The following is a 22,812-nucleotide window of genomic DNA, read 5'->3' on the forward strand; positions in this document are numbered from 1 at the left end:
GCCAAAAAACTAAAACACAGTCAAACACAGTAAGCAGCAGAAATTGCTAACCTTTCAAAATGAAAGGAAGAGAGGTCTTTGAATAGAAAAAAAATTGTAAGCAATTAAAAGAAAGAGAGACTTTAATTTTTAGAGCATTTATTTTACATCATGATTCTTTAATTCTTATTAAGTTGATACAATTTGGGGAAATAAATACTCCCTTCCCTTTTTTGCTGCCTATGTATTAGTAGCGGTAGGAAGAACAGAATATGACAATAGGCAAAGGGTGTAGAAAGTGGAAAGATAGAGAGAGAGAGAGAGAGCTGAGAGCTCATATGAACCCTACTGTTAGCAATACCAACCAAGAAAGTACAGAGTTGACAACAGAAAGTGTTTTTTTCTTACATGGACTTCTGAAAGAATGAATATGGGACCACATTTGATATACATTAATTATATAGCATTGTGGTTGAGGTTCCCTATCAGACATGATGAGTATCTTCTTTTTTTCCTTATTTTTTAAGCTTCATAGATGACATTACGTGTGAAGCACTTTTAGTATATATATCTTGGTTAGCGAAAAGCACAGTCAGCTGCCATGTAAGGGTCGTCCTTTCAAGTAACACTTCATTCTACACTCGGAGCTTCATCTCAGAGGAAGTTCTTAAAGGGCATTCCTCTTTTAGTTGGGTTTACAACTCACCTGCACCACTAAATGCAGATAAAATAAAGATCACACCTTGGTTTGTATATAACAGCCCCTTGCAAAGGCAGCCAATATCTTGTCCAGACACCAACTGTAAAGGAATTGTTCTCTCTCAGGCCTTTTCTCTCCATTTTCTCTAAAGCTCTTCATCTTAATGCTTGGTGTCCCGTAAGTGAGTGTGAAGCAGAGCTGCCTCCGTGCTAGAGATGCCTTTCGCAGAGAAGGCCAGAATGTGTGCAGAGAACCCTGCGTTCTGTTCATCTCATCAGTTCTGCCCAATCCACAGGGGTAAAAAATGGATGAGATTTGATATCTTCAACACCAGCAACTCCAGCACCAAGCCGCTCCACAGGGTTGAACTGTAAGAGCTAAAAAGGAAGGATTTAAGCGAGTAGTGGGAATCTAACTAAAGAATCAAAGGAAAATAAAACCAGAAGGAAAGGAAACTACTTCTAAATTCAACCTCAGTAACAAATGGACTTGATGACAGCCAACTGACTATATTTCCTTGAAAAAGGGTTATGTCTGTAACACTACTCTAGCTATGGAGTGGTGGGGAATATACCTGAGTTTATGGCTTTTCAAGTGATATCACCGTGAGTAACTCACTGTTACTATATAGCTACAATATATCTAGTAGTATATATCTAGTATATCTATACTACTTATCTATATAGATACTATACTATATATATCTATATACCATAGGATAGTTACACCTATCAATTTCCTACTCCAAAAGTATGATCATGACATTAGTTAGATACTGCACCAAATTCTGAGAGATCCAGCTACTCCTTTCATGGTTAGAAAGTCTGAAAGGCACACTAAGTGTTTCAACCTCTAGTGAATTATATATGCCCAGGGACTAAAGTTTATCTGAGGTCTGAATGTGTGTATTAGCCACTTCAGTCATGTCCAATTCTTTGTGACCCTACGGGCTGGGGCCCATCAGGCTCCTCTGTTCACAGAATTTCCCAGGCAAGAATGCCCCCCTCCAGGGGATCTTCCCAACTCGGGAATGAACCTGCATCTGTTATCTCCTGCATTGGTGGGTGAGTTCTTAGCACTAGTGCCGCCTGGGAAGCCCAAGGTCTGAATAAGCAAATTCATATTCCAAAATTGCTTTCTTTCAATGAACTGACTCACATGGAACAATCTGATCCAATGAGGGAAATGTGTTTCAACTTCTTCACTAATAGGAATCAGGTTTAAAATAAGTTAATAATGCTATTTGCAACACGATTTGTTAAGAGTGGGAAAATATAAGTAGTCATACACAATAACAGATGACGCTGGTCATACTGAAAGAATGTGTTGCTTAAGACATTCATGTATCCTCAAATTTTTGTTTTAACAACTTTACTGAGATAATTTATATAGCACAAAATTTATCTATTGCAAGTGTACAACCTAATGATTCTTAGCAAATTTGAAGAGCTGTGCAACTATCACCACAATCTAGCTTGAGATACTTTGATCACCCTAAAAAGTTTCTTCATGTTGTTTGCAGTCAATCTACATTTCCATCCCCACCCCCAGGCAACCACTGATTTGCTTTCTATCTCTATAAACTTGCCCCTTCTGGATATTTCATAGAAATGAAATCAGAACAGCTGCCTTCTTTCACCAAGATTAATGTTTGTGAGGTCCATCCGTGTTGTAGGTGTTGTAGAAGGTGTCAACAGTCTGTTCCTTTTGGTTTCTGAAGAGCATTCCACTATTTGGATATAACTACTTGGGCTTCCCTGTAGCTCAGATGGTAAAGAATCTGCCTGCAATGCAGGAGACCCAGGTTTGATCCCCGGGTCAGGAAGATCCCCTGGAGTAAGGGCATGGCAACCCACTCCAGTATTCTTGCCTGGAGAATCCCATGGACCAAAGAGCCTGGTGGGCTACAGTCCATGGGGCTGCAAAGAGTTGAACACAACTGAGCAACTAACACCACTACTACTATTTAGATATAACATATTTTGTGAATCTGTTCACCAGTTAATGGACATATGGACTTCCCAGGTTGTGGCTACAATTAATTGTATTGCTTTTAACATTTACATATATGACTTCCTGCAGACATGTATTTTCATTTCTTTTAAGGACATTCCTAGGAGTGGGAACAGTCAGTTGTGTGTTAAGTTTATGTTTAGCTTTTTAAGAAACTACCAAACTTTTTTAAAGTATCTGTACCATTTTACATTCCTGTCAGCAATATATGGGAGTTTCAGTTTCTCTATATCCTCATCAACACTTGATACTATCTTCTTTATATAGTCCTTCTAGTGGGTATTAATGATATCTTATTTTGGTTTTAATTTATATTCCCTAATGACTAATAACCGTTGAGCTTCACAGTTGGGAAGTTGTGGCTGGACGGCTCTGGCTTACCTGTAGTGTTTGTGTTGGGTTTAGGGGACTGTGAAGAGCCTAGGGGGAGGTGAGGTTTGTTTGGAGCCTATAGGCTCTGAAGAAGATTTGTAAGAAGAGCGAGTCGCCCTTAGGCTCCTCCATCAGCCAGCCGAGAGACAGAGGTCATCATAGAACCGACTTCCAGCCCTGGTACCACATCCGAGACGGGACTCGGAAGAATACAGAAAGCTGCCAGTGTAGGCAGTGTAGCCAAAGTCCACGAGGTTCTGTTGCTTGGAGAGAATGAGCTGAACGACAGGGACAAAATGAACAACTTTCGCCAACTGATTTCTCAATATACAGAAGAGAGATCTAAAACTTCTCCTGAAAATAGCAACACAGCTTGAACATCAGGAAGTTCACGGTCCACGTATTGCTGAAGCCTGGCTTGGATAATTTTGAGCATTACTTTACAGGAGCTACCCCACGTCCGAGGTCAGGGGCAGCGGCCTAGAGTGCCAGGCTGAGATGGCACAGTAACGGCCAAGAGGAGCTACCCCGCGTCCGAGGTCAGGGGCGGGCGGGAGACACACCACGTCCGAGGTCAGGGGCGGCGGCCAGGAGGAGCTACCCCGCATCCGAGGCCAGGGCCAGCAGCGGCCTGTTCGCCCAGGAGGAGCAACCAGGGGAGCGGTGGCAGCGCAAGCGCAGGAAGGCCTAGAGCTATCCCACGTTGAAGGTCAGGAAGGGCGGCAGTAAGGAGATACCCCTCGTCCAAGGTAAGGAGCAGCGGCTGTGCTTTGCTGGAGCAGCCATGAAGAGATACCCCACGCCCAAGGTAAGAGAAACCCAAGTAAGATGGTAGGTGTTGCAAGAGGGCATCAGAGGGCAGACACACTGAAACCATACTCACAGAAAACTAGTCAATCTAATCACACTAGGACCACAGCCTTGCCTAACTCAATGAAACCAAGCCATGCCTGCAGGGCAACCCAAGACGGGCGGGTCATGGTGGAGAGGTCTGACAGAATGTGGTCCACTGGAGAAGGGAATGGCAAGCCACTTCACTATTCTTGCCTTGAGAACCCCATGAAGAGTAGGAAAAGGCAAAATGATAGGTTACCAAAAGAGGAACTCCCCAGGTCATTAGGTGCCCAATATGCTACTGGAGATCAGTGGAGCAGTAACTCCAGAAAGAATGAAGGGATGGAGCCAAAACAAAAACAATACCCAGTTGTGCATGTGACTGGTGTTAGAAGCAAGATCCGATGCTGTAAAGAGCAATATTGCATAGGAACCTGGAATGTCAGGTCCATGAATCAAGGCAAATTGGAAGTGGTCAAACAAGAGATGGCAAGGGTGAATGTCAACATTCTAGGAATCAGCGAACTAAAATGGACAGGAATGGGTGAATTTAACTCAGATGACCATTATATCTACTACTGCAGGCAGGAATCCCTCAGAATAAACGGAGTAGCCATCATGGTCAACAAAAGAGTCCTAAATGCAGTACTTGGATGCAATCTCGAAAACGACAGAATGATCTCTGTTCGTCTCCAAGGCAAACCATTCAATATCACAGTTATCCAAGTCTATGCCCCAACCAGTAATGCTGAAGAAGCTGAAGTTGAACGGTTTTATGAAGACCTACAAGACCTTTTAGAACTAACACCCAAAAAAGATGTCCTTTTCATTATAGGGGACTGGAATGCAAAAGTAGGAAGTCAAGAAACACCTGGAGTAACAGGCAAATTTGGCCTTGGAATGCGGAATGAAGCAGGGCAAAGACTAATAGAGTTTTGCCAAGAAAACGCACTGATCATAGCAACCACCCTCTCCAACAACACAAGAGAAGACTCTACACATGGACATCACCAGATGGTCAACACCAAAATCAGATTGATTATATTCTCTTCAACAAAAGATGAAGAAGCTCTATACAGTCAACAAAAACAAGACCAGGAGCTGGCTGTGGCTCAGATCATGAACTCCTTATTACCAAATTCAGACTCAAATTGAAGAAAGTAGGGAAAACCGCTAGACCATTGAGGTATGACCTCAATCAAATCCCTTGTGATTATACAGTGGAAGTGAGAAATAGATTTAAGGGCCTAGATCTGATAGATAGAGTACCTGATGAACTATGGAATGAGGTTCATGACATTGTACAGGAGACAGGGATCAAGACCATCCCCTTGGAAAAGAAATGCAAAAAAGCAAAATGGCTGTCTGGGGAGGCCTTACAAATAGCTGTGAAAAGGAGAGAGGCAAAAAGCAAAGGAGAAAAGAAAAGATATAAGCACCTGAATGCAGAGTTCCAAAGAATAGCAAGAAGAGATAAGAAAGCCTTCTTCAGCGATCAATGCAAAGAAATCGAGGAAAACAACAGAATGGGAAAGACTAGAGATCTCTTCAAGAAAATTAGAGATTCAAAGGGAACATTTCATGCAAAGATGGGCTCGATAAAGGACAGAAATGGTCTGGACCTAACAGAAGCAGAAGATATTAAGAAGAGGTGGCAAGAATACACACAGAAGAACTGTACAAAAAAGATCTTCACGACCCAGATAATCATGATGATGTGATCACTAATCTAGAGCCAGACATCTTGGAAAGTGAAGTCAAGTGGGCCTTAGAAAGCATCACTACGAACAAAGCTAGCGGAGGTGACGGAATTCCAGTTGAGCTGTTTCAGATCCTGAAAGATGATGCTGTGAAAGTGCTGCCCTCAATATGCCAACAAATTTGGAAAACTCAGCAGTGGCCACAGGACTGGAAAAGGTCAGTTTTCATTCCAATCTCAAAGAAAGACAATGCCAAAGAATGCTCAAACTATCACACAATTGCACTCATCTCATATGCTAGTAAAGAAATGCTCAAAATTCTCCAAGCCAGGCTTCAGCAAAACGTGAACCGTGAACTTCCTGATGTTCAAGCTGGTTTTAGAAAAGGCAGAGGAACCAGAGATCAAATTGCCAACATCCGCTGGATCATGGAAAAAGCGAGAGTTCCAGAAAAACATCTATTTTTGCTTTATTGACTATGCCAAAGCCTTTGACTGTGTGGATCACAATAAACTGTGGAAAATTCTGAAAGAGATGGCAACACCAGACCACCTAACACGCCTCTTGAAAAACCTATATGCAGGTCAGGAAGCAACAGTTAGAACTGGACATTGAACAACAGACTGGTTCCAAATAGGAAAAGGAGTCCGTCAAGGCTATATATTGTCACCCTGCTTATTTAACTTACATGTAGAGTACATCATGAGAAACGCTGGACTGGAAGAAACACAAGCTGGAATCAAGATTGCCGGGAGAAATATGAATAACCTCAGATATGCAGATGACACCACCCTTATGGCAGAAAGTGAAGAGGAACTAAGAAGCCTCTTGTTGAAAGTGAAAGAGGAAAGTGAAAAAGTTGACTTAAAGCTCAACATTCAGAAAACGAAGATCATGGCATCTGGTCCCATCACTTCATGGGAAATAGATGGGGAAACATTGGAAACAGTGTCAGACTTTATTTTTGGGGACTCCAAAATCACTGCAGATGGTGACTACAGCCATGAAATTAAAAGACACTTACTCCTTGGAAGAAAAGTTATGACCAACCTAGACAGCATATTCAAAAGCAGAGACATTACTTTGCCGACTAAGGTCCATCTAGTCAAGGCTATGGTTTTTCCTGTGGTCATGTATGGATGTGAGAGTTGGACTGTGAAGAAGGCTGAATGCCGAAGAATTGATGCTTTTGAACTGTGGTGTTGGAGAAGACTCTTCAGAGTCCCTTGGACTGCAAGGAGATCCAACCAGTCCATTCTGAAGGAGATCAATCCTGGGATTTCCTTGGAAGGAATGATGCTGCTGAAACTCTAGTACTTTGGCCACCTCATGCGAAGAGGTGACTCATTGGAAAAGACTCTGACGCTGGGAGGGATTGGGGGCAGGAGGAGAAAGGGATGACCGAGGATGAGATGGCTGGATGGCATCAAGGACTTGATGGACATGCGTCTGAGTGAACCCGGGAGATGGTGATGAACAGGGAGGCCTGGCGTGCTGTGATTCATGGGGTCGCAAAGAGTCGGACACAACTGAGAGACTGAACTGAACTGAACTGAATGACTAATAATGCTGAGCATCTTTTCATATACTTATTAGCCATTTATATAGCCTCCCTGGTGAATCTTTGACCATTTTTATACTGAGCTGTCTGCTTACTGAGTTAAAGGGTTTCTTTATACATTCTGAAAACACATCAGTTACTGGATGTCAATGTATTTTCTCCCTGTCTGTGGCCTGTCTTTTCAATCTTTTACTGTTAGCTTTTGAAGTGCAAATGTTTTTAATTTTAATGAAGCCCACTTTATCATTTTTTTCTTTTACAGATCATATTTTGGTGTCACATATAATAATTCTTTTCCTAACCCAAGGTCATGAAGATTTTCTCCTATTTTCCCTATGATTTTATAGTTTCAGCTCCACATATAGGTCTATGAGCTACTTTGAGTTAATTTTTGCATATGATATGAATTAACAGTCTTAGTTCATTTTCATTTTAGCATGTTAATATTTTATTTTCCCAACACCATTTCTTGAAAAGACTATTTTTCACCAAATTATCTTGGCATTTTTTATTGAAAAATCATGGGATGCAGAGGGGCGTGAGGGGGGGGTTCAGGATGGGGGTACACATGTGCACCCATGGCTGATTCATATCGATGTATGGCAAAAACCACCACAGTATTGTAAAGTAACTATCCTCCGATTAAATTAATAACTTTTTTAAAGAAGAATAAGGAAAAAGAATATTTAAAAATGAGTATGGTTAATGTAGGAAGCCTAACATCCAACTAGTAGGTGTTCCAGGAAAAAGAAATACATGGAGGAGTGCAGAAACTGTCAAATAAATAATACTTTAAAAACTTTCCAGGACTGAAATAAACACATCTACAGATCAAAAAAACAAAACAGTCTACTACTCAGTTCCAGCCAAAGCCATACATCATCATAACAGAACAAATTTTGAAGTATGAGTATTTCAGTAAAAAATTATCACTATAAATTTGTATTAAGCATTTTAAGTGCTGACTTTTAATTGATAGTATAGTATACAATTTCTCATCTGCTATCAGCTGTTAGGTTATTTCTATAGTCTCTAGTCTGCACATACTCTGTACTAAATAAATGCTCAGTTCCAAGTGAAAAAAAATTGTTTCAGATACTATAGGTCCCTTGTCTTTTTAAAAAATTAATTTATTTATTTTAATTGGAGGCTAATTACTTTACAATATTGTAGTGGCTTTCCCCATACATCGACAAAAATAGCCATAGGTGTACAGGTGTCCCCCATCCTGAACCCCTCTCCCACCTCCCTCCCCATCCCATCCCTCAGGGTCATCCCAGTGCACCAGCCCTGAGCGCCCTGTCTCATGCATCGAATGTGGACTGGCAATCTATTTCACATATGGTAATATACATGTTTCAATGCTATTCTCTCAAACCATCCCACCCTCGCCTTCTCCCACAGAGTCCAAAAGTCTATTCTTTATCTCTGTGTCTCTTTTGCTATCTCGCATTTAGGGTCATCATTACCATCTTTCTAAATTCTGTAAATATGCATTAATATACTGTATTGGTGTTTTTCTTTCTGACTTACTTCACTCTGTATAATAGGCTCCAGTTCATCCACCTCATTAGAACTGATTCAAATGCACTCTTTTTAATAGCTGAATAATATTCCATTGTGTATATGTACCACAACTTTCCTATCCATTCGTCTGCCAATGGACATCTAGGTTGCTTCCATATCCTGGCTATTGTAAACAGTGCTGCGATGAACATTGGAGTACACGTGTCTCTTTCAATTCTGCTTTCCTCAGTGTGTATGCCCAGCAGTGAGATTGCTGGGTCATATGGCAGCCCCTCCCTTGCCCTTTTAAAATACTCATTTCTGAAGTCAGCTAAACATTTCCCAATTTTGCTAATCTTTTCAAAGAACCAACTTGAGATTTAATTTGTCTCTTATTTTTATCTTCTAGCCAATGAAGATTTTCTCTTCACTGATTTCTGTTTTCTTTCTTCTGGTTGTTTTGGATTTATTTTGCTTTTTATAGTTTCTCTTTCTAGTTTCCTCAGTTCCAAGGTGAGATTTTCCTTTGAGACCATTCTTTTCCTATACAGATTTCTAAAGCCATACATTTTTCTCAAGAACTGATGTACCTGTATCCTGTAAATTTTGATATATTGTGGATATGTTTTCATTCCATTTAAAACATTTTATGGCTTTTCTTGGGATTTCTTCTTTGACTCAGGCTATTTAGAAGTGTGTTGTTTAATCTCTAAACATCTGTTATGGGCTCGCCAGATCTCTTTCTGTTGATGATTTCTAACAAAAAATTGTTACGGTCAGTGTATGCTACGTGATTTCAAGCCTTTCAAATACTGAAACTTGTTTTATGGCACAGCAAATGATCCACCACAGAGAATATTCCGTGTGCATGTGATAAGAATGTATTCTACAATCACTGTTCTATACATGTCCGAGTTGTTTGATAGTGTTGTTCAAGTCTTCTCTATATCATTGCTGATTTTCTATCAATGATCATGAATAGGGTATTGAAGCCTGCACTTATTATTGGAATATCTACTTTTCCTTCAATTCAATTGGGCTTTGCTTCATATGTTTTGAAACTGTTATTAGAGCATATACATTTATAATTGTTATATCTTTCTTTGTACTGATCCTCTCATCATTATAAAAAATCTCAGTCTCTGCTAAGTCTCATCTTCACATCTATTTTATCTGATATTTAATAAAACCACTTCATCTCTCTTGTAGTCAATGTTTGCATCGTTTATCTTTTCCCACCCTTTTTCTTTCAACCTATTTGTATTTATTAATTTAAGTATGCCTCTCATACACTGATAATTGGATCTTTTTTATCCAGTGAACAATCTTTGTCTTTAGCTTCACATGCTTAGAGATTCATACTGATTGTCATTAACACTGTGAGTTCACATTTGCCATTTTCCTATGCTTTCTACAGTTACTGCCTTTTCTATTCCTCTTTACTGCCTTGTCTTGTGCCAAATACTTTTTACTGTACTGTTTCAGTTCCTCTATTAACTTACTATTTTTTGAGTGGCTGCTATCAAGACTATAATATGCTTCTTGATTTATCACAGTCTACTTCGGATTAATACTAACTTGCTTCTTCCAGTGAAATGAAGAAATTTTGCTCTACTCTGGTTCTATTCCTTCTGCCTTATTTTGTCTTAAATGTTGTATGGTTGTTGCTGTTTAGTTGCTAAGTCATGTGTGACTCTTTGGTGACGCCGTGGAGTGTAGTCCACCAGCTCCCCTGTCCATGGGATTTTCCAGGCAAGAATACTGAAATGCGTTGCCATTTCCTTCTCCAGGGGATCTTCCCAACCCCAGGACCGAACCCAAGTCTCCTGCATTGGTAGGCAGATTCCTCACCACTGAGCCACCAGAGAAGCCCTAAATACTGTATATTATATCTATATGTCATTAAATACTACCTATATAGTCATTGAATACTATATATTACATATGTTATAAACCTACCAGCATAATGTTATAAATATTGCTTTGCTCAACCTTATGTTTTTTAAAAGAAGTTGAGCAGAGAAATGAGAAAAAAACATATTTAGTCTTCTCTATTAACGCATATTTATCTTTCTAACACTCTTCATTTCTATAAATTTAAGTCACTATACAGTAACTTTCAGCCTAAGGACTTCCTGTATTATTCCTCATAAGACAGGTTTGCTAGGAATGAATGCTCTGTCTTTACTTGGAAATTTCTTTATTTCATTTTTATTTTTTGAAGGATAATTTTGCTGGATAAGGGATTCTTGGCTGAAAGTTACTTCAACATTTTAAATATGCCTTTCCACTAACTTGTCTTCCATTGTTTCTGATAAGAAGTTAGACATCAGTGTTCCTTTGAATACAAGTTGTTCTTGGCTGCTTTCAAAATTTTCATCTTTGTTTTTGTCTTTCAACAATTGAAAGATGAAATATCCCTATGTGGATCTCTCTGTATTTTCCAACTTAATATCCACTAAGCTTCTTGAATGCATTTTAATGTTCTTCATCAAATTTGTGACGCTTTTAGCTATTATGTCTTAAACATTTTTTGCTGCCCTTTTCTCTATGTCCTCTCTTTCTGGAACTCCCATTATATGTATTTTGATGTACTGGATGTGGGAGTTGGACTGTGAAGAAGATGAGTGGTGAAGAATTGATGCTTTTGAACTGTGGTGCTCGAGAAGACTCTTGAGAGTCCCTTGGACTGTAAAGAGATCCAACCAGTCCATCCTAAAGGAGATCAGTCCTGGATGTTCATTGGAAGGACTGATGCTGAGGCTGAACTCCAATACTTTGGCCACCTCATGCAAAGAGTTGACTCATTGGAAAAGACCCTGATGCTGGGAGGGATTGGGGGCAGGAGGAGAAGGGGACGACAGAGGATCAGATGGCTGGATGGCATCACCGACTCGATGCACATGAGTTTGGGTGAACTTCGGGAGTTGGTGATGGACAGGGAGGCCTGGCGTGCTGCGATTCATGGGGTCGCAAAGAGTCAGACACGACTGAGCAACTGAACTAAACTAAAATATTATCTTACAGCTCTCCATATCCCTGTTCATTTTTCTTCAGACATTTTAAATCTGATTTTCAGACTGAATAATTACTATCTCCTGGTCTTCAAGTTCTTTGACTTTTCCTTCATCTGTCTCAAATTGCTGTTGAGATGCTCCAGGGAATTTTTTTCACCTATTTAATTCTTCATTTCAATTACAGTGCTTTCCAACTTGAGAATTTCTATTTGGCTCTTTTTTTAAAAAAAAAATATGATTTCAATATCATTGAGAATCTTTATTTATTGATTCATTATTGTCTCAATTTCCTTTAATTCTTTTCTAATTAATTATTTTCAGTTGTTCTGGGTCTTTGTTGCTGCGTGCGGGCTTTCTCTAGCTGCAGCAAGCAGGGGCTACTCTCTTTGTCGTGGCACACCAGCTTCTTACTGCGGCAACTTCTCTTGTGAATCACAGGTTCTAGGCGCACGGGCTTCAGTAATTGTGGCATGCAGGCTCTAGACTGCAGGCTCGGCAGCTGTGGTGCACAAGCTTAGCTGCTCCACGGCATGTGGAATCTTTCTGGACCAGGAATCGAATCTGTGTCCCCTGCATTGGTAGGCAGATTCCTATCCACTGTAACACCAGGGACGTCCTCCTTTAAGTTATTTATACACAGATTCCTTTAGTTCTTTGAATATAACTATAGTAACTGCTTTGAAGTCTTCACTATATCCAAAATCTGGGGACACCCAAGAGCAATTCCTATTGACTGCTCTTTTTCTCTGCCTATTTTGTTTCTGTGAATATCTTACAATATTTTGCTAAAAATGAGACATCTTAGACAATATATTTTAGTGACTCGAGTCATTCTTTCCATGAAGACAGTTGCCATTGCTGTTTGCTGGTTCATTCTTTGTTTGGTAACTTTTTCCAGCTAGATCTGTAAATCTGCTTTCCCCCACCCCCACCTCCAACTATAATAAGCAGAGGTTGACAGACCTGCTCATTTTTTTTTCCTTTCTTAATAAAAAAAGTTTTTTTTTTTCATTTTTTAAGCTTGGTTTCCTAAGGGTCACTCCTGTGCCTGCATAGCTTAGGGGTCAACCAGTGATTGAAAAGGGTTGCCAAGTCTGTCTAACTTTATAATTTCCTTTTTTGAGAAGAGAACTTTCCAACCTTCTCATATATGGCTAGTTATTCACATATGAGAATATCCCTAAAGCATATAGTTTTTTTCTTCAGAATTTAGTCAACTGCAATAAAATATCTGGATGATTACATTAGTGGTTCCACAACTGTAGGAAATCCCACTACTCAAATTAAACCTACACATTTGTTTCTTGTTTTTCCTTTATTTCTATTTTTTTTCTTTCATTCACTAATCATTAATTCAATTATTCATATAAAAATATCAGCTGATTTCCTATTGGGTGCCAATCCACTACTTTTCTAGACCTTCTCAACATGTATCACCAGTAGTTGCCTCCTCTTACACTGGCAACCCTACACTATAATTCAACTACATACTTCATCAAATTATAAATTACTACACGTCATGAGCTCCCAATGCTGCTCTATCAATAATAATAATACAAAGTTTTTATGTGACACTTACTGTGTACTAGGCATTATTCTAATTGCCTTGTATAAATTAGTTCATCGAAGTCACAACAACTCTATGAATAGTTACTATAATTATTTCTGTTTTATAGATGAGAAGATAGAAACTTGTTTAAGGTCATATTAGGCAGTAGACGGCAAGGATATGATCTGAATTCAGGTACTAAGTCTCCAGAAGCCATGCTGTTAACCACAACACTACACTGCCTTATGAGTGTGTGATCTACAAATGCCAAGAATCTATTACTTCACTTTGATATTACCAAATCCACAAGGGCAGTGAAGTATATACTTCAAAAGACTGTACTCTCAGTCTTTTCACTTGACATTATTGTATCCAGCATTCAAAATGAATTTTTATTAAAGTGTATTGAGTACAAAGACTTTTTATATTAGAAGTTGCTAAAGTGTGTTAAGAGAAAAGCTGTTATTATAAAACAAACATCTAAGAACATTCTAACATAGCAAATCCATTTTCAAAATCAGACAATTCGTATCTACTGACTGAGGTTTGGAAGGCATCAAACAGTTGAATATAAAACTAAAATACTACACATTGGTAAGAATTAACTAAACTATAGCATGTTTTTTAATATTTCAGCAAATATGTAAACATGTAAGTTCTCTCTTTCTTGTTACAATTGGTTTTTCCACCCCCATTCTCTCCAAACCATGACCTCATTATGAAATTCCAATGAAAGTTCATATTTTGACTTTTACTAAAGTCAATTTACCTTAGTTCATGAACTCTTCTATAAACTTGTAAGTATAAATCCATAGGCAAAAATATAACTGTTTTACCCATAACTGTCTTGCTTATTCTGCCACTTAAAATATTAATACTATCCCAGATCTTCTGAGAGATTTCACAAAGATTCTTCTCCTAAGAGAATGTGTTGACCAGTGGCAAAACCAGGACAGTCACTGCCAACTTTCTTTCTCTTAAAGAATAGACAATAACGCTGAGCAATGGAAGCAGAGAAGTTTGTTTTGATGGTCTTTTTCTCATATAATATCTTTCAACTGACAAAGCAATTGTGTCATAAAGAACTAAATGTACACTGTGAAGTACAAACATACATGCTCTGAGGATCTGTAAATTGTAAATATATGCTTTTTAATTGCATTCAAAATGTAACTATGCTTACTTCAGCACCATTCACTTGGACTGAGATGACTAAACCATGGGTACAGGGAATTATGAACTCTAGGAAGAAAGCAAGCAGCTAAAAAGACCAAAGAGAGGAAAATCTCCTCAAAGTGGAATAATTCTTTCCATATAAATCATTTGATGATTTTTTAAAATAACCTCTATGAACTGTGAGGTAGTGGAAGAGGAAAGTCAAAATGACAGATTGCTAATCATGACAAGAGACCTCTTTTCCCTTTCCTGATGATGTTTCCTTAATGTGAGTGGTAGTTTCCTTAGGCAGGCCAGGGACAGAATGCTGCTTTACTATATAAGTATGCTCTATAAGATACATACACATCTGCATAGGGGAACTTAACATACCCTAAGCTCAGACTCCTTACAATATAAATTCTGATGGACAGGAGCAGCAGATCTTTATTAATTACTGTGGGGAATTCTAGTCTCAGTATTTGTCATGATGACTACCTCTTTAAGAAAGAGAAACAAACAGCAGCAGTTGCTAGCCTTCCTTAAATTAATAGACAAAAAAAAAAAAAAAGACTTTGAATTTACCTTGCTGTTCCACAACAAATAAGAGGAAAATAGAGGAGGCGATGTCCTTTCTCTCCATTAGAATGAAATGTTTTATGAATCTTTACATTACCTCTTAATCCTTGTACAAAGTGCTCAGGGTACTCTCATCTCACCATTTTCAACCTAATTATGTTTCTTTATATTTTACATACTCTGGACAAATGAATCTTCCTGAAGCACAACTCTGATCCTTTCATTCTTTGTGCACAAAAACTTCAAATCTCAATTTTTTTTTACTGAATTAAATACTATCATTCTCCCCTGGTATTCATGATAAGAGAATCCCAGCTTCTCTTTCCACACTCATTTACTACTATTACTCATCCCTATATTCTCCCTGTACTCTAGATAAACCAAACTTTTGATTTCCCAAATTGAGTCTTTCTGACTCAGTCCTCGCCTTCATTCAAACTTTTCATCCCTCCCAGCTATTCCCCCACATCTAACCTTCTGGCTAAAGCTCCACGAAAGTAACACTCATTACATAAAACCTTCCTTAACACCACCACTGTATCAGTTAGAACACCTCTTTATCCTGACTTGCCAAAGTATTTTTTAAACCTCTCTGATAGCCTTTATCAAATCCATCTGTGATATAGCTATTTGTGAGTCTCAGGTTTGCAGCTTATGACACCATGCCTTTATATACATTTGCTGAATGGAACCAACATCACTGCCTAAGAAAATACTAGGTAAATCTTTTCTTAATATATTATCCCCTCCTCCTTTTTTTTCCTCTCACTTTTTTTCTTTTTTACAAATTTTGTTTTCCTTTATTTAAAAAATAATTTATGTTTCATTAAACAAAAACTTTGGTTCTTTATCTTTTTCAAATAAGTTTTCCATTGATATTTTCCCAAAAGTGAAAGGGATCACAGTTCTGACAACTCTTGCTGATCTGTGGTGAGTCTGCCATAAAACTAGACAAGCATTTTAAATGCAGGGAATCAATTTAAGGAGCTCACTAGAGTAAGCCTACCTCTGGGATACCAAACTTTAATTATCAATAGTCTCTTTCTCCAAAGCCACCAGAGATATACTAACTGACAGCAATATTCCAGTTCCATGAATGGCGCTAAAGTGATTTAACTTGGCAGGATTTTCTACCACTTCTCTCCCAACCAGCCAATTCTTAAGCTTATCAATATGAATTAAAGATTTAAAATAGCCATTTATGAAATGCCGAGACTAGCTCTAAGGAATAAAAGCTTCAATAACTTAAAAGGAAAAAAGGAGCCATTCGTATATGGTTACGAAATATAAAGCAGCTACAGACAGGCTTAAAAGCAATACTTAAATCTCACGCCTACACAGATAAATGGAATTGACTAACCATTAGCCTGGATTTCAGAAATTAAAAAAAAGTAATACAACTTTTAACTGTTCTCTCTGACATCACCAATACTTAGATAATAACAGAAGCCTAAAGATACACAGTACTAGTTCTGAATGTGCAATTACTAATGGGTCCTTCTTGCCCAAAACTAATTTCTTTAAGGTTTTAGAGGTGTGGGCTCTGCCAATTTGCATGGTTGATATACTTGGCCAATAGGTCAATTAAATTACCTGTTGAATGAGTGAGCGAGCCTCTTCAGAGACACATTCTGGCATGTTCAAAGTGGTGTGAGTATTTATTCCTGCTGGATGGCACTCAACCAGAGTCTGAAACAATCAATCACATACACTTCTTATCCGAAATAACATCATCTTCTGTTCCATCACAGGGTTTACAGACAGCAAAGACAGACAGCTCAACAACCACCTTCTCCACAGTGCCCTCTAAGCAGTCTAGGACAAAGGCTATGAGCCTAAAGCACTTATAACTGGAAAAAAGGCAGTCATCAAAATCACATCATAAGCTTATGCCACTTGCCCTTTTCCCTTAGACATAAAGAAAACGGTCCATAATAGAAAGATTCCATTACAGCCAAAACCTAAAACAGGATTCTGTATCTCGGAAATTTTTTAATGTTCTTAAAAACGTCTGAAGTCAAGAATTTGATAATAATAATGTTTTTTATATGTATAGCACCTTATGCCTCAAATGTATTATCTATAGGTGATTTGTATATTTCACAACAATGTTAAGAGCTCAGTATTAACTACATATTTAAGGTAGATGACTGCTTACAAAGGTATGACTGTTCATTTCTTCTATTTTACTCCCAGGAGGCAATTTGCCCAATGCTCTATTAGAATCTATTAACGTCAAATATCTTACTTAAAAGTTATTGATCAGAAAGAGTATGAATTCTGTATTTAAGCCGGAACGGAGAGGAAAAATTTAGTGTTGAGAAAAAAAATCATGCTACCTTTAATATCTACATCTATTTTCTAAAGTGCTAATTCCCTCCTGATTTCAGACAGGTGTTTAAAACAGAGAATTCTAACAAATTATTACACAGCCCTTACAGGTTTAACTCTGTTAAAATTGAATCACAGAAAAAGAAGAGAAAGAATGTCTAGTCTTGTATCTCGCTATGTACTAACACTGTGACATAACAGAATTTTACTATCAATTTATTCAATGTAATACAATTCTACTTTTTAAAAAACCTGGAATCTTGATAAATTTGCATTTTTCTGGTGTCCCATCCCTTTTGATATCAAGGTTTTCTTACTTAGTCCCCAACCTAAAAACTAAAGGCAAAGGCTAAATATTCTCAATTTGAAATCAAGGTAGCATCTGGATAAACTTATTAAACCTCCAGGTCACTGCTTACCTTGCCAGTGAGAAGTTCAAAGAGGACAGCACCCAAACTCCACCAATCACAGGCTTCAGTTTCTTCCGTGATTGCTCCAACCTCTAAACACACCAAAAAAGGTTGATATTAAAATTCCAAAGGTCAATTAAACTCTCAAAATTAACATGTATTAGCAAGGTGACCTTTTTAATGCTGAGAGAGCACATACTAAATACTACTGGGCTTTCAAAATTCCTGAAAGTTACTTATCCCTTTGGTCACCTACTGTGGTTGCATTTTTTTTTTCCTATGCAGTCATATATTAAACTGAGACATTTGTTCTTTAGCTGATAGAGGGACACCTTCAAGATGCTATACTTGAAAGTTACATGAATCTACTAGATCAGCATTTTGCTTAATTTTTCAAATTTGAGAATATACAGTCAACTCTATCTCAGAGGTCATTTTTTGTTTTAGGAATAAAGACTCTAGGTTTCAGAAGGAACTTCGAAAATTATCTAAACCGGTATTAATTATCCTTTGAGTTACAGACCAGAAACCAGAAAGGTGAAATGTCTTGTCCAATGTCATACAGTAAATCAGCAGCAGAACTAAGACCCAGTTTATAGTATCACCCCTCTCCTATATAATCCATTGTTTTCAACTAAAGAAGGAGCATGTGAAATGCAAATTTGTTATTCAGAAGTACAGACAGATATGGTGTTTTAAGCCACAACTGAAAGTACTGGCTAAGATAAGGGCTTTTAGAATATCTCCAAATTACAATTTTATCTGTGTTATCCCTATCTCTCACCGGCACAAGTTCCTGAAATGTAATCGTTTTCAAGTGTAATCTTTCAGGTTTCTCCACAAATCAGCAATAACTCCTCATTTCACCATTTTTGAAGTTTTTAGCTAACTCATGTTTTGATGTCTTCTTGTCCTTTCCTAATAAGATCCAACTAGTCACTAAGCCTGAATGTATCTGCCCTTTCATTTCCATTAGACTGACAAAACATGCTTGATATTTGTCTGCAGGTAGCCCACAACTCACAATAATCATGTTGAAAAGGCTTTGTAAGTAACTAGGTTAGAACCTGGACAATAATAATAAGTGGAAGAGGTGCTCAGGTGCCCAGTCTTTTAACGGATACTTAGCGAATCTACTATCAACTATGTCGGAAAATCAAGAAGACTTGTAATACAGCTTGAGTTTTGAGTTTTAAAGTAAAGGTCACAGGCATCAGAAAAAGAGCCATTTTTATACAGAATACTGAAATTATTCCACTGCAGCAACCTTCTTCCATATCCCTGCCCCATTCTGGGTTGCCAAAGGCCTATGTTCAACTACACCCTCCACACTAGCGCCCACTCAGTTTTTCCCCCTGAGTTGTGCTATCCACCAAATGACAACCTCTATTCTCTAACTCAGCTGCTCTCAGCTAGGTGGTAAGAAGAAAACATAGATATGTAACTAACTCAAATTATTCTGTGAATCACCCAAAGTCTCCTAATCCCCTGAAAGCCATTTGCATTCACAAAATAGTCAATTTGTTTGAAAAACTGAGAACTACCTTACCATCTGACAGCAAAGGGTCAGTTACTCATATTGGCACATCAATGAAACGTTACCACATAAGCATTTTAAATGATGTATTCACACAAGGTTGAAGTATGTAAGTAAATATCTGAATATATTAAATTTTAAAAAACAAGCTATAAAACAACAGAATCTTAATTTTTAAAATATGTATTTTTTTTTCTAAGAGACTGGTGAGAAAATACAACGAAATGTTTTAGTTTTTGGCTCTGGGATAGTGAGATCTTTATTTCCATTCTATACTTACTAACCTACACGAATATCTAAGTGGTATAATTTTAAACATATAGTGAAATGACATGAAAACTTCATTCAGGCTTCTTGGAGCAGGACAGATGAAGCTATTACAGGTCAGTCCTCTCTAAGAATCTGTCTGCCTACAGTTTGCTCTATAACTTTACACTTGAACTTAGCCAAAAGCCTGAGAAGCGACCCTCTACTTTAACGTGTTGTATAACATTTGAGACAGTAGAAGACTAGGAATCAAGAGTCCTGGACTAAGAACCTTGAGAAATTCACTTGATCTCATCCTAACATGAGGATTAGATCTGAGGGCCTCTACGTTAAACTTAGCTATATAATCTACAGTTCTGACACGGATTTCCTGAAGGAGATTTTCTTGAGGGACCATTCCTTGGGGGCTCTCATTCAAAGTACTTACACTAGCCCTCCCAGATTCAAATACAAGACCCCCACCCCCATTCCCAACATCCACACAGAGAGCCACCATCACCTTCAGAAGAGTGCTCTAGAAACTCTGGAAAGGATGTGTGTTCTTAGAAACGTTTGAAAAGTAGAAGAAATTTACCACAGCCCTGTCATCATATATAACCTTTTGCTCATTCCCCTCTAGCCTAAGGCAGGCAATGCATTATATCACTTACCTATTCAAAATTCTGAAATGGCTTCTCGCTTAACATTCAGTAACATTCAAATGTCTTGCTTAACCAGGCATGTATACATTCAGGTCTCCATAATGAGGTCTCAATGTATCTGATTCATTCAAACCAACACTTATAAGCAGTACTAACTAGGTCCCCTGCTAGGCACTATTGCTCTGCAGAACTCTATGTACTTACTACGTTGCTAAATAATGTGAAGCTAAAGTCAGCTTCCCTTCTAGCAGGGTTAATGGCTTTCTTTTTAAATATCTTGCTCAAGAATATGTTATGTCATTTTCTTTAATCCTATAGCAAGTACTATATACTCCTTACTTTTAAAAAGGTGTTATATGTTCACAACTCAAGACCCCAAGTTAATGACCAGCCATCTGTTTTGAATGTGGCACCTCCAAGTCTAACTTTCTGTGTATGAATGTTGCTAGTGGGCATGTATTGCAATAATGATAGCTGCAACAATAAGACAGTAGCTAACATCTGCTGACTGCTTACTATATGTAAGGAACTGTGTTTAACATTTTACACAAATTATTTAAAATTTCCAAGCATCCTTATGGAGAACTTACTTGCACAGAAAGACTTTGGAGGAGAAAGAATACTATATTTGTGTGTTCAGGCAAAGTGGGAACACCTGATCCTGTCAGCTCAGGTTAAGTTGTGAAAATCAGACATGTGTTGTAGGCTCTAACAACATGGCCTGAGGAGCTCTAGACTAGAATCACACCCCAAGCCTCACTCACAAAGGTTTCCTGTCACAACTGAGCAAAGGGTCACTGGGGTAAGTCTTCACAAGGTAATCAATGGCTAATACAATTTATAAAGGGACCTTTCAAATTCAGCTAAGGTCCAAACTGCCATCACCAGTGCAGCCTAGACAACCAAGCACTATGTGTTTGCCTGCTTCCCAGATCACTGCTAGGAAGGCGACTGGGGGTGAAATGTTACCACGTGTGGGGGTGGGGATGGGGGCTCCTTGATGCCACCATAAGCACAGTGCATCTTCCTGAGCATCAAAGATTTTTATGTGTGGGAGGGGGCAGGATGTTGTTTTATTATTAAAAGAAACACAGACCCATCATGGAACAGAATGTAAACCTTGCATGGATTTGCAAGATAAAAAGACTTCAAAGCAACGTCAGGATCACATGACTAGTCTCAGGGGTCCCCATTTCACCACCTCTACAGTCAGAACTACTTGGACAGAAAAGTTTGAGAGGCACTTGCGGAGACAGACACGGTGCTCTGCCTCTACTGGTTTTCCGCAACCTCGCTCAACTAAAGCATCTAAGAACAAGGTTCATTGGTGTTTTATGCTGCTTTGAAATCTCTCACAATTTTCTGCCTGAGTCCTTAACAGGTAGGTAACAACCAACATAGCGCTTCGAAACGAGCCTCAGGCTGAATGTGAAACAACACAGACAGTAGCAAGAGACCCAGACAGGCCCTACAGCCAACGCACTTCCCACTCTGAGCGGGCTCACTGTATGGTCCAGGATGCGCTACACGGCACCTCGTGTGACCGCTGGCGACACTCTGGCACCATCAACCTTAGTCGACTTCATCTACTCCCCGTTTCTTTTCCCCTCTTCCTTCTTCCACAAACAGCCTGCTTCTTTTCCCCTCCCCTAATTCTCGCTTCCCTCCCCTCAACCCCTTGGCCACCACTGGTTAAGCAGAATTTCTAAAGCACTTGGGCCTAAAGTAACTACTGAAGCCCCAATCTAAGAAAAAGTGTACCTGAAAATCTGGAGGCAGCTAGGCTGAATATCATCTTTAATCTGACTGGACTAAGACAGCAACTTTGAAAAGTTAATTTTTTTTCTCATGAAAACCTGGAAAAAGACACTAAACAATTTTAAATCCATCCCCTTAACAATGCAGCTTGAACGACTTCAAAATGAGTTTATATTAAGCAGGGATCCATTAATTAATGTGAAACTGACATCGTAACCAACTGTCCTTGATTTTAATAGATAACTCTGAACTACAACAAAGATACAAAGGACCTCCCAATGGCTAAGAAAATGTAAATGTTAGAACAACTGGAAGCAGAGAGTTATAAAATTTCTCCTTTAGGGTTTTAAAATAGAATCTCTTTTTTTTTTTTTAATTTTAAAATCTTTAATTCTTACATGTGTTCCCAAACATGAACCCCCCTCCTACCTCCCTCCCCATAACATTTCTGTGGGTCATCCCCATGCACCAGCCCCAAGCATGCTGTATCCTGCGTCAGACATAGACTGGCGATTCAATTCTTACATGATAGTATACATCATAGAATGCCATTCTCCCAAATTATCCCACCCTCTCCCTCTCCCTCTGAGTCCAAAAGTCCGTTATACACAGCTGTGTCTTTTTTCCTGTCTTGCATACAGGGTCATCATTGCCATCTTTCTAGATTCCATATATATGTGTTAGTATACTGTATTGGTGTTTTTCTTTCTGGCTTACTTCACTCTGTATAATCGGCTCCAGTTTCATCCATCTCATCAGAACTGATTCAAATGAATTCTTTTTAACGGCTGAGTAATACTCCATTGTGTATATGTACCACTCACTTTCTTTTAATAATCAGAATAAAATATTTTGGTTGTCTTTTTAACATTCTTTATAGATTGATAATTCTTAGATTAAAAT

The 22,812-nt window shown here is 38.5% G+C and overlaps 1 protein-coding gene across 4 annotated transcripts in view; it reads right to left on the bottom strand.

Moving 5' to 3' along the window:
* Nucleotides 1–238: 238 nt before the first annotated feature.
* Nucleotides 239–22,812, bottom strand: part of RPS6KC1 (ribosomal protein S6 kinase C1) — a 210,640-nt gene continuing 188,066 nt past the window's right edge. For all 4 annotated transcript variants that reach the window (XM_068985998.1, XM_068985997.1, XM_068985994.1 and 1 more), the window contains 3 exons: nucleotides 17,716–17,798; nucleotides 16,559–16,654; nucleotides 239–1,056 (listed from right to left, as the gene is read on the bottom strand). In XM_068985998.1, coding sequence (XP_068842099.1) covers nucleotides 946–1,056; nucleotides 16,559–16,654; nucleotides 17,716–17,798 — 290 coding nt within the window. In that variant the 3' untranslated portion in view covers nucleotides 239–945. The remainder of the gene's footprint in view (nucleotides 1,057–16,558; nucleotides 16,655–17,715; nucleotides 17,799–22,812) is intronic.

This window comes from Capricornis sumatraensis, chromosome 14, assembly GCF_032405125.1.
Source record: "Capricornis sumatraensis isolate serow.1 chromosome 14, serow.2, whole genome shotgun sequence".
Classification (NCBI taxonomy): Eukaryota; Metazoa; Chordata; class Mammalia; order Artiodactyla; family Bovidae; genus Capricornis; species Capricornis sumatraensis.